Source organism: Sorghum bicolor, chromosome 4, assembly GCF_000003195.3.
Source record: "Sorghum bicolor cultivar BTx623 chromosome 4, Sorghum_bicolor_NCBIv3, whole genome shotgun sequence".
In the NCBI taxonomy this organism is placed as follows: domain Eukaryota; kingdom Viridiplantae; phylum Streptophyta; class Magnoliopsida; order Poales; family Poaceae; genus Sorghum; species Sorghum bicolor.
The window spans coordinates 56661089-56673317 of record NC_012873.2 but is presented as its reverse complement, the minus strand read 5'-3'; the positions used below and the strand labels follow the sequence as shown (position 1 = coordinate 56673317).

The window sequence follows — 12229 nt, the reverse complement described above, 5'->3', positions numbered from 1 at the left end:
CAACATCACCCGTGTTATGCCACAAGCCCACAAACTAGGTTTCCATTGTGGGTCCCACATAAGACATTAGGAAAATAATAAAAAGCAAGCGAAACAACCGCAAGTCGCCGTATCTAATCACTTTCGGAGAATGGCTTGTTGAAATTTGGTAATGCTATAACCGGGGTAGAGCCGCAGAGTTTCTTCAGCGTATCAAATGCAGTCTGGCGAACCAGATGAACATGATCCCCTTCTTTAGCAGTTTTTTTTTCTGAGGGAACAACAGGGGAGACCCAAGAAGCTTTGGAGTGCTTTCACAGTGGAATTGTTGGGAGATGGTTCAGCATTTCACTATTTCCCTCTTGGGGAAAAATGAACAAATAATTGTATCTAATCTATTTTTATACTTTGAGACCTTACGCGAATTCAATACTAGCTAAGTAACACGTACGGAGTACATCATACTTACAAAACTTTAGGAAACGGCTCTGCATCCCAACGATTGAATCAGAGCTCAGAAAGCCCCATCGTCCGTCTCACCGGCGGCCTCCTCCTCCTCCTCCTCCTCGTCGCCGACGTACAAGTACGGGTTCTTCTCCTCCGGCTTGAAGTTGTAGAAGACGAACAGGTAGAAGGCGAAGCTGGCGCCCTCGACTGCGACGTCGACTCCCCACCGGTACCTGTAGTTGAGCAGCGCGAGGAACGCCGACACGATGATCCGGGTGAAGTAGAGGTAGCCGACGACGACCAAGTAGAAGCGCTTGAAGAGCGTGAGCTTCTTGAGGTTGCGCGCCGCCTTGCCGTCGGTCCTGGACGCCTCTCGCAGGCCCCGGATGGACCAGAGGATGGGGAAGATGACGGCGCAGCAGCACACGACGTCGACGAGCAGGAAGACCCGCGTCCACGCGATCCAGCCCCGCCGCGCCGGGCCCGTCTCTCCGATCACCACCAGCAGCAGGTTCTCCATCACTTGCAGCGGGATCACGACCATAAGCACGCACTTGTCGCGCTCCTGGAGGTAGGGTTTGAGGAAGGACCAGCCGGTGCCGATGAGGACGATGACGGTGAAGAGCAGGACGCCCTTGAAGAAGCCGAAGACGTAGAAGGCGACGTCCCAGCCGTGCGACGTGCCGGTGCGCTCGATGAACCACGTGTCCTCGGCGGCGCACGCCGACTTGAGCGCCTTGAACAGCAGCAGCGCGCCCATCACGGCGTGGATCCGCTCCGCCGTGGCGTGCTGCCGGGCGCACGTCCACACCCACGCCGCCAGGAACGCCAGGTACACCGCCGCCACGCCCGCGTAGATGCCCGGCAGCGGCTGCAGCCCGACGGGGAGGTAGTCCCTGATCATCATCCCGCCGCCGGAGGAGGAGGCGTCGTCGTCGCGGCGCAGATTGTACATCTCGGTGCGCACGTCCATGGTGACCTCCACGCCGCCCTGGCAGTTGCTGAACACGACGGCGTACGCGTCGGGGTAGTCGATGGTCACGGTGGTGGTGACCCCGCCCGGCGGGACGTCGCTGAGCCGGACCATCGGGAGCGCGTAGTCGTCGCTCGTCAGCAGGCAGAAGCCGCCGCCGCCGTCTCCCGGATCGGCGGCGTAGTACTGTGTCTGGTTGTTGATCCATGGGAACTGGGCGCCGGCGATGAGCACGAATCCCATGAGGCTGGAGTCGACGTCGACGCTGGTGAGGCGTGACCCCGGACGGAGTTGCCACGTCGCGCGGCGTATGGAGACCGCGGCCCTGCCGCCGCTCGCGAAGCCGAACTCCTCGAAGAAGATGATCGGCCTGGCGTCGGACACGATGTGCGTTATCTTGATGTCGGCGTGGGCAACCCGCACGAGGAGTGCGGCGGCGGTCGCGACAGCCACCGCGATGGCGACGGTGGTGTCCATGGAGTTTGCCCGCGATCGATCGTAGGTGCATCTCATCATGCGATGGCGACGCTAGCTCTAGCTGTAGATCGATCGTCGTGCATGCATCGATATCTCAGACTGTTCGTTCGAGAACAGGAACCATTGTCGCTCGCTCGGGGAACAACGGCAATGGCCATGGGGATGGACAAGCGGCTCATCGATGAGCATGGCGCGTTTTAGGGAGGGCCAGAAAAGGCATATTTGCCGTAGGCGGCTGTTCCTACGTCCTACACTTCCAGGACTCGAAAACAATAACAGGTCATGAACTGGGTCCTGGTACTGGTAATCGTGGATGGCTGGAGCAGAGGCAGATTGGCCGAGGATGGCTGGGGCACGAGGCAGATTGGCCGCTAGTTGACCAAGAACCAGGCCCTGGTAGTTTAGTGCTTTAGATAGCTCACCATCTTAATTTGTATCTGATGCAAAGAACTACGGATTGTGACGGTTTCAACTATGGCTGGTGTTACGTTGTAATGAACCGTCTGCCATTTTGGTAACCATATGTACGGAATTAATGGAGTTCTCTGATACTAAAATAAGGTCAGCAATTCAGTTCAGCATCGTTCAGAACTACAAGAAGAGCAGAAGACAACGAACCACATTACATACAGCACATGAATTGAATACTCAGTAAAACAAATTGTCTGACACGACATTACCAGCATCAATACTTCATGAGTCATGAACCTAGAATAATATGGAAACTGAAAACTAGGCAAGGGATATCTAACAAGGAGTACGAAGTAGTGTGTCAGTTTGCACACATCATCAAGCAAACTGATCACTGGAGCAACAAGACGAGGACAACAACCGTAGCCATTGCCGCCGAGATGGCGACGCCGGCGGCGGCGGCGATAGCTGTGCCAACACTGGAGGAGGCGTCGGAGCACGAGCACTCCGACGGCCTGGGGCGCCCGCCGGCATGGCCGGCTGGCTCTGTCGTCGGAGCTCCAGGCGCGGGCGCCGAGGCCAGTGCCGGGTGCACCATGACGCGCACGATGAGCCTCTGGCCTTCCTGGCAGTGCCCCGCCTCGCCGCTGATGAAGCAGAAGAAGCCCGGGCGGTCGAGGCGGAATTTGGTGGCGCCGTCCGCGAACGCGGCCAGAGGCTCGCTGGCGTTGCAGGCGTCGAAGGCCAGGCGGTCCACCACCAGCACCGAGTCGTTCGCGTACTTGAAATCTGCGAGGATCGGCCGGATATCAACCATATATACGCAGTCGTTATCACATTGCATCGCATCAATGCATCATGATTCATGAATGGCGAAATGGTTCTTAGTAGTAGGCTACTAGCGACTCACAGAGGTGGTCGCCGACGTGGAAGCGGTTGTTCATGGCCCACCAGTCGTAGCTGGTGTTGGCGTCCGGGACGCGCCAACCGCGCGGCCCGCCCACGCGGAACTCCAGCCCCGGCGGCGGCGGAGCTGCTGCCTCCGCGGCGACGCCGGGAGCAACGACGAGGAGGAGGAAGACGAAGACGCCGGTGAGGATCATCAGCGCGGGGAAAACGCGGGAGCTTCCGGCGGCCGCCGCCATGGAAGATCTTGCTTGCACAGTTGCAGCGGCGGTGCACTCACGAGAAAGGATTGAGCCTCTGGTTCCGGGGAGTGTGGCTTGGTGCTCTCGCGCGCTTGGTGTTGCGTGGGGTGGAGAGGAGGTGCGAGTCGAATGGAATGGAACTGCAGGTGCAGCCGCGTTTTAGAGGGGCTTGCAGGCTCGCACGGTTGTATGACCTGCTGGGTCGCGTCGCGTCGCCGGTTGCAGTTTGACTGCGCGCGCGCGCGCGGGGGCTCTGGGGATTGGTGGGGAGTGGGAGCGTGCGTGTGGCGAGGGCGAGCGAGGAGCCGATGACGTGGGCAACGAGCAAGGGGCGGCGACGACAGTTAACGCTCTTCATGGCACCATCGTAGCCTTGCCAACCTCGATGATCCACGCGCGCACTGCACCGCACTGCAGTCGTGCAATGCATGGCGCCATCAGTGGCGGAGCCAGGATTTAAATCTTGGATATTTTCTTGTTAGTGTCTGGTGAGTTATTATTCAGTTGTTGCCTCTAACCATATGATCGACATGTGCCCTCGCTAGTCACCATGTAAGCATAGCATAGAGATAAAAGCCGTGCCCGCATTGCATGTCTCACGCTGCTAGGAGCTTAGGACACTGGGAACCAGCAGCGTCGCCACCACATCATGCTTGGTCGGCTAGGGTCCGAGATATAGGAATGAGTATTATGGAATTGCCTCCCACTCATGCCTCGTTCACTCACATGAAAAAAATACTTTTATTATACATGTTGTCATGTGCATATTCTCTTGTTTAGATCAAAAAGTTTTTGGTTTTTGAGATGAAGTAAACAAGGCCTTATCTTGGAAAAGAGTTTAGAAATAAGATATGATTTGTACTAATATTTAGTGACATGAGTCAATATGTATGTGGTCCGAAGATAAATAATTAGGTTCTCATTTATAGAAACAACAAAATAGAATAATTTCAGTAATCGAGCTAATATAGAACCTGTGTGAAAAAAATGAATACAAGTATAGATTAAAAAAATGAAAGATAAATTTTATTTGCTATAAATATAGAAATACTAATATATTATATATATATATATATACTTAGTGCATAAAAAGAGAATACCCGGTGTATCCGCCCATGGGCGCCATGGCGGTGTGGTGTCCTTGAAAGGCTCCAAACGTACAAGGCGCGGATCGCGAGCAAGTGCATGGGAATGTTAACATTTTTTTAGCAACAACATCGTGAGTATATTCTTCACAGATTCTTTTAGGCCAGTCAAGTTTCATCTCCCAATTTCCAACATACGTCATTAGGAATGAAACATAGCTTCTCGTGCACAGTTTCATCTCACAATTTTATAGAGTAGCTTTAGCATTTAATTCGTGTATTATACTGTGATATAATATGGTATACAAAATATGTGACTGTTTTCTCACTTTACGCTGAAGTCAAGAGCTACTAACACTAAGCTTGAGCAACATTCACCAATAGATGGCTACTAACATTGAGCAACTACCGATGAATTCCTGTTGCTCGAATGAGCAGATACACAAAGCAAAACATGCAGAACGCCAAGGCTCCTGGTACTGTGAGTCTGCGACTTGCTGGTGAGCGCGACAGCGCCCATGATCCTACCGTGCAAGCTCCTGCTGAACGCCAAGTGCTTGCAAAGAAGGCACGGTCCGCGAACGACAGGCACCTTCATGAGCCATTTGGCCAGGTTCACCTACAACACCTCCACGAAGCTGAGGAAAAATGTTGGACAGAGCAATGTGTCGAACACATGGTGAGCGTGGGAAACAGAAGGGGAACATGCCCGAAGATGACGCTCGTACACGAAGATGACGCTCGTACTAGAAAATGGCGTGGGACTGCTTGTAGGTGACGACGAGGATCCGCGCCTTGTCCTCCATGACGGCCCAGCTCATGGCCAAAAGCTCCCTTCTTCTAGCGCCTAGGTTGCTCTGCTTGATCTGGCCGATGCAGAGTCGCGCCCGGTCGAGGTCGTGACCATGGCTTCCCTCGCGTCCGTGGCTAGGGGAGCTCGCGACCGCAGGTGCCGTCGCGCCGACGGCCAGCGGAGCCGTACCCAACGGACCTCGTGACCGCGGCTGCCCTCGCGAGCGCAGCTGGTGAAGCCTGTCCGTGGCTACTATCGCGATCGAGGCCAGCAGAGCTCGCGTCCGCGGCGGGTAGAGCCGCGCCCAGCGAAGGTCGCGACCGCAGCTACGCTCGTGCCGGTGGCAAAGGAAGAATTGGAGCACGGGATCGATGAAAACGCATCAAGTGGCTCAATGCTGGTGTCGTACAATTTCCCATGACTTGGAAACTGTGCTGGTTCATTTCGTGGCCATGAAACTTTTCTCTTATCTCTCCTTCCAGTTTCATGTAAAAAGCTGATGTGACACCTTATTTAATGTGTATGAAACTCTTCATAAAATTCCATTGAGACTGGCCTTAAGGCCTTGTTTATATGCACTCAAAAATCCAAAAATTTATAAGATTTCCCATCACATTGAATATTTGGACGGATACATAGATCATTAAATATAGATAAAAAGAATAACTAATTACACGGTTTGCATGTAAATCGTGAAAAGAATCTTTTAAGCCTAGTTACTACATGATTAGACAATGTTTGTCAAATAAGAACAAAAATGCTACAATGTCAAAATCTAAAAAAAAATTAAATCTAAACAAGGCCTAAATCGATAATGAAGGGTGCTTAACATAAAGTACATGGGTGACCCTTGAAAGGTCTATAAAGGGAGGGTGATAACATGACACCACCACCAACAACAACACAACACAACAACAATAACAACATGATTTAACTACCAGCTCAACCTACTAACTGAAGCAAATGCAAACACTATGTGCCACCGACAATGATAGCCTCCAAAGAACTCTAAAGCACATGCAGTTGTAAAACATTGAGTGAGATTTGACAGACGACAACCAACAACCAGGAGGCTGCAAGGCATTGGGTCGAAGCCAACAAACGGCAGCCGTGATTTGCATTGCCTATGAGTGCATCTAGACTCCAACAACCGTCTACCAAGCCATTTGTGGGAAGGAAGCCTCAAAGGGGGAGGACCATCAAGGGGGATAACGACGAGATCCAGAGAGGAGGACATCAAGGTCCTCGCAACCTAGCATATAATCAGGTGAAGTACTCAATAGATTTAGAGGACAACATATCAAAGCATTGATGGTTGCCCAGACCATCTTCAACAACGACATCCAAAATACATGTAGGACCGTTCGACATTTGGGTAGCACTATAGGTAAAAGAGTTTAATATCCATTTTTATCTTCAACAACAGAAACCAAAAGACAACCATTTATGCAAAATAGGTTTCCATGAGAGAGCATGCTCTTAGACTGTCTCCAACAACCGCGACCCAAAATACAAGACTTATTTGTCCTTTGGATAACGCTACATTTAAAGGATTCAATACATATTTTTTGTCTTCTTCAACAACAAGACCCCAAAAAATAATTCTTTTTGCAAATGGGTCTCTAGGAGAGATGATACTCAGATTTAGGTTATGCCTCTCTTGACACCCAAAATGGGTCTTCCATATAAGTACTTTGTTGGATGCTACAGGCAGTGGCGAAGCCACATACACGGTAGTGGGTGCACATGCACCCACAAAAAATTAAACACCATTAACTAAATCAATTTTTCACCATGATTAGAGCTAGAGTTTATGTTTTTATAAGAGAAATGCACCACCCTTTTATTTGCTCTAGCTTCGCCACTGGCTACAGATATTGTATTGGATATCTATTTTGGATTTGGTTCCGCAATAGACAATCTTGTTTGGGTTATGCCTCTCCTGATACCCAAGAATAGGTCTTCCATATTGGTACTCCATTGGAGTATGATATAGTACCATCGAAGACCCTTTTTAGGTTTAGGTATTCTTATGTGTACTCTAATTGAGATAGGCTTAAGGGCATATGCCCCCCATAAGATTCTCTCTCCTACTGCACACATATTCCATGTATATTCAACGGTGATGTATATGAAAGCACATGTCCCTAAAAGTAAATTTGTTGCATTCATCCATTCATAGGGAGTCGTAGGGTATTTACCACTATATTCAAGGCATGTGTTCGTTGTCAAGAGAGGATAACATAATTTCTCCTAAATTTATACAATAATCTATATTATATGATCGTACATACATATACATGTCGATATATGTCTGAATCAATAACAATTGTCTATAGCTACTTTATAAATTAAATAAGGATTATTGGACATTGTTCCCACTACACGTCATACAACTTTGAGCGTGTGACAATGCTTAGCATAGAATCCGAGATCCAACTAGTGCATATGGGGTCCTCCTAGGGGCCACGGCTACAAGTGCAGTGAACAATTTTGACTCTAGATAGTGTTTTTACGAATTAGACAACACGAACACAATCATTCACTTCTATAAACACACGAACACAAACTTTACTTTTATAAGCACATCCGAAAGACTAAAATATATTATACATTTTAAAGTTGACAAAGTTGTTATAACCACCTTGCTGTCGACAAACATGTCTCTATGATTAGAGTAGAAAAAATAGTGGCGACATCAGACATTGTTGGAAGAAAAAAAAGATTCTAATAGAGATTTAATGTCATTTCTATTAATGTTTGAACAAGAAATAAAAAACAAAAAATGATTTTTTAAGTTGGCGCATAGATTGACAATTGAAGACTATAGATGTGTAGAATTTGTTGAATGTTTTCTATTTAATTACTTAAGTTTGGATAAATAAAAGTCATGCTTACCGCAGTGGGAAGAAATAAAAGCTCTGCACTAATAGAGCAACTCCAACAGATTGGCTATTTTTGTTGTGAAGGCTATTTTAGAATTTGTAAAGCAAAAAAGTAGACTCCAACAGTTGTGCTATCTGTTTTTGTAAAATAGAAAGTTGGCTATCCCTTGATTTTTGGTGGCTATATATAGCCAACCAATGACACTAGCTAGTTGATTTTGTAAAATAACAAGGCTGTTGTGGATCTCTTCTTTTTTAAGAAGTTTTCTATTTTACAAAATGGCTAAACAATGGAATTTGGCTAGCAATTTTAGTCAAGCTCTTGGAGTTGCTCTAACTCGGGCTACTGTAGCCGGCTAACCTATGACGCTAGCTTTTCCACGATGGGCCTAATTAGTTATGTGTGTTTCGTGGGCCCAAATTACGTTTCCTAGGGCAACCAATTTAGCGAAGCAAAGGTTTCATGCCACTTCTGTGTTCGTCGGCCCAAAGTTTATTTGCCGTTACGTTCAACCTAGATCGGGAATATATATACCCATATATTTTCTTTTTTTTCTTGATAATAATTGTGTATATAACCATAGGTAGATGCTCCTGGTGACCCTACACAATATTTAACACGAAGTTGTTTGCAGGGTCCCTTTCTAAGTCGCTATCATTAATTGGCACCTAGAGCATTATCATTGTTATTCTTTGTTAACAAAATCTTCTCTGTACCCATGACGGGGCACACGATCTGTGTCTGCTTCCGGATTCTAGCTTCTAATTTTAAGCAAAACAAGATCTCTAAGGATTCTTGGATGGAGACTACTCTACGGAAATTCCCTTCTTTGTTATGCTTTCATACACTCGTAGCTGGAATCCCTTTGTTTGTGCTGTTTCCCACTGCATTCCAACGGGAGTTGATCGGAATATTGGTTAGTTGTATATAGGTTGCTGATATGTCTGATTAGGCTGCTAACAGTTTGCTATAGGTATCAAGATTCGTTCATCGAGAAGGCTCTCGGAGATGTGTATATAGACCATTTTTCCAAATTGATATGAGCTCTGTTGACGAGAATTTTTGTGTCTCTTCAGCAACCAGAATGTCTACCCTCGGAGCTCTACTACTCCTCAGCTCCAGATTCCTTGAAAACGTCTTGTCCGCCGATTATGTAATGATTCACTGATACAGTTTCATAAATAACGGTGCGTGTATCTGGTGTTGGGATTTGGAGGTCGCAGAGATGCGAGCCTGTGTCGTCGTCCTTTTCGCCGTTTCCTGCGTGGAGGTGGAGCTTCGCTCGCAGTTGCACAGCACGGACGACAAATAAATCATTCGTAAACGCTTTCTCAGTGATAAGTAAGATTAGATGCTTGTAGCCTAGTACTCCTAGTAGATAGCAACTCTGCACGAATGCTTGCTGGAGTAGCAACACACATACATTTATCAAATACCCCGGCAAACGGCAATTATATGCCGCATATATATAGACAGCGCGGCTCATTCCACCTTCCCTTTCCAGTGCGGATCGGATCTCTACCGGGAGGCCAGCCGGCCGGCTTTTCTGCGCCTAGCTCGCCATTTAACAATCCCCCGTGCCGGACACCTGTCGCCGGCTGGCCGGCCGCGCCCACGCTACCCCCTGTCCCTTGGCCGAAACGGCAGCCACGACCACGAACGCCGCGCTAGTTTATACAAAAGCGTCCGGCCGGCGCACCGAGCGTCCGGTGAGATCCCAAGTGAGCGAGCGAGGCTCTCGAGTACAAGCGACGGCAGCGGCGTGGTGGGATGGACCATGGATACATAGATAGAAGATATGCTCCTCCGGCCTCCGGCGCCGTCGTACGGCCGTGTGGCGGGGGGGACCGTACCGCCGGGCAGGGCAGGTGGGTGCGCGGGGGAGCAGGAGCAGGGCATCGCCGCGCCGGTCGCCGGGACAAAACGATTCCACGTACGTTGCTGGGAAAAAAAATATCCTCTGTCCCCGGGCGCAACAACACACGTGTTATATTAACAACTGGGGTACTATCCTTCCATTCCAAGTCGACGGCCGGCGGCGGTCCAAAAAGCTTCACTGCTTCACGTACCGTTTTCCACAAAAGCAATGTGTGTACCCCAGCGATTGGCCAATAACGAAACATTAGATGTGCTCTGATCCCTCTAATTACTGTTCAAACCGTGTGAGGAGATCCCAGATCAGATCACATTTGACTATATGGCCGTATACGGCGTACTGCCACCAACATCATCAAACTAATATTGTATAGGCTAACCCTGGTTTGGCAGCCTACTAAAAGGATTTATATATATTGCCGATAACCGCGTACGATGATTTCCGTCCAACGTAACTTTATATACGGATCGTAGTACGTTGATTCATGGCATCAACACGTATTTAACCGCGACTATGTGCATTGGCAGTCTTCCCATGTGTGCTTCTTCCTCTGAAATCACCGTGCCTTCCATGGAAGATATTATTGATGAACCTTTAATTTATTGGTCTATCTCTTTCTCTCTGATCTGAGATGAGAAAGTCTCTGCTTGTCGGTCCTGAGGCGTCAACTGGTGGATTGCATCGCATGTCCCTTTTCGCTCTGTTTCATTTTGTCAAACATGCTTGCACCCTATAGTGTCTATATATGCTACGGGCAAATGTGCGTGACTTGTGGTCTGGAGTCTACCCCCAAAGTCTTTTTAGCTATTGCATCAACAGTGTCACAACTCACACGTGTGACACAACCACACAGCACACAAGTTAATTACTGCTGACAGCTAATTTCGTTTCCTTCCTATCCTCCTTGAGAAAAACTTACTTTAATTTCCTTTTTCATGTCATTACAAAAGGGCAACGCACGTGCACGTTCACGATCAATGTTTGGTTATACATGTGGGCCACTTGCTTCTTTAATTACCTTCTTTCCATAGTTTCAATTGCCACGTTTCGAAGTTGTGATAAGTTCTTTGGGTCGTCCCAACTGTGTTGAAAACGACTTTTTTAGTTACTTGTCTATCGTACTTCAGTAAGTTTGCGACTAAAACATGGAGCACAAGGCTAACCATGATGTCCATTCCAGTACTTAATTAATGGAAAACTTTGCTCAGGACCATCGGAGAACCATGATATATATGTTGATGCAACTTGAAATTTTGTCTAGTACCATTATGAAAACGTGGGGGAAATATTTTTTCTACCCTTGTTGACCTTAAGCCCTGCAGAATGCTTGTCTCCAACCCTGATCGCCATGGGCCCACCGCTAGAGTACGCTCCTGGTATCTCAATCTGTACAAGGGGACGCACCCTCATATGTGACTGTGGCAAGCTCTAGCCAGTGTGTGAAATGGCTCATCGGAGAGAGCAACTGATATACTAGCTAGAGAGAAAGACGGAGAGAAGAGGAGCGAATAGAGATGTACTACGTAGTTTAATTTTTCTTTTTGTTTCCCTTTGTTGTTTCTATAATCGTGACTTGTTAGTAATCCCTTAGATTTATCATCTTGATCGGTAATTCTTTCGTACTGTACCTCTTCTGCTCTCTTTATTAATATAAGTCATCCTTACCAGATCTTTCGTTTTTTGTATTTTCTTCAAATGGTCTTGGAGGAAATATAAGAGTAGTCGTTAAACGTTCGATTGAAGTACCACCCGTCCACCACCATGATCTTTCTTCGTTTGATTTGATGAGGTCGAATTAGCCTCCTCGGTCCTCGCTAAACAGCAGCGGAGCCATGTCTAGGTCGTAGTGGGTCATGCCTAGCCTAATCTGTATATTGATACTAATTATTTATTAGATATTAATATTTTATATATTTGGTTAAAGTTGAAAATATTTGATTCTAAAAAAATAAGAACAACCCTTATTCTGGGAGGGGAATATATATATATGAATGTGGCTAAGATTTTTTTTTAATAGAGGAGTACTGGTTCGTAGCTGCAACCTACAACTAGTAGGGGCCTCATAACTCAGCTATGTCATAAGGCCATGCGTGCTAGCTTTCACACAGCCTAGGACAAGATCATTGAAGTTACACAACCTAAGACTGTCTCCAA

At 47.7% G+C, this 12229-nt stretch overlaps 2 protein-coding genes across 2 annotated transcripts; both read right to left on the bottom strand.

Annotated features, from left to right (window-relative positions):
• On the bottom strand, positions 272-2099 carry LOC8072481 (protein GPR107). The gene has a single exon (XM_002452419.2). The coding sequence runs from the start codon at positions 1913-1915 to the stop codon at positions 494-496; it is 1422 nt and encodes a 473-aa protein (XP_002452464.1). The 5' UTR covers positions 1916-2099; the 3' UTR covers positions 272-493.
• Positions 2506-3644, bottom strand: LOC8066149 (early nodulin-like protein 1). The gene is made up of 2 exons (XM_002452418.2): positions 3198-3644; positions 2506-3076 (listed from the first exon to the last, which is right to left on the bottom strand). The coding sequence occupies exons 1-2, from the start codon at positions 3430-3432 to the stop codon at positions 2679-2681; spliced, it is 633 nt and encodes a 210-aa protein (XP_002452463.1). The 5' UTR covers positions 3433-3644; the 3' UTR covers positions 2506-2678.

Excerpts from the sequence above, each read along its gene's own strand:
- LOC8072481 (XM_002452419.2), bottom strand. The coding sequence starts at position 1,915 with ATGATGAGATGCACCTACGATCGATCGCGGGCAAACTCCATGGACACC.
- LOC8066149 (XM_002452418.2), bottom strand. The coding sequence starts at position 3,432 with ATGGCGGCGGCCGCCGGAAGCTCCCGCGTTTTCCCCGCGCTGATGATC. Across the intron at positions 3,077-3,197 it reads CCACGTCGGCGACCACCTCT|ATTTCAAGTACGCGAACGAC; the intron begins GTGAGTCGCTAG and ends CGATCCTCGCAG.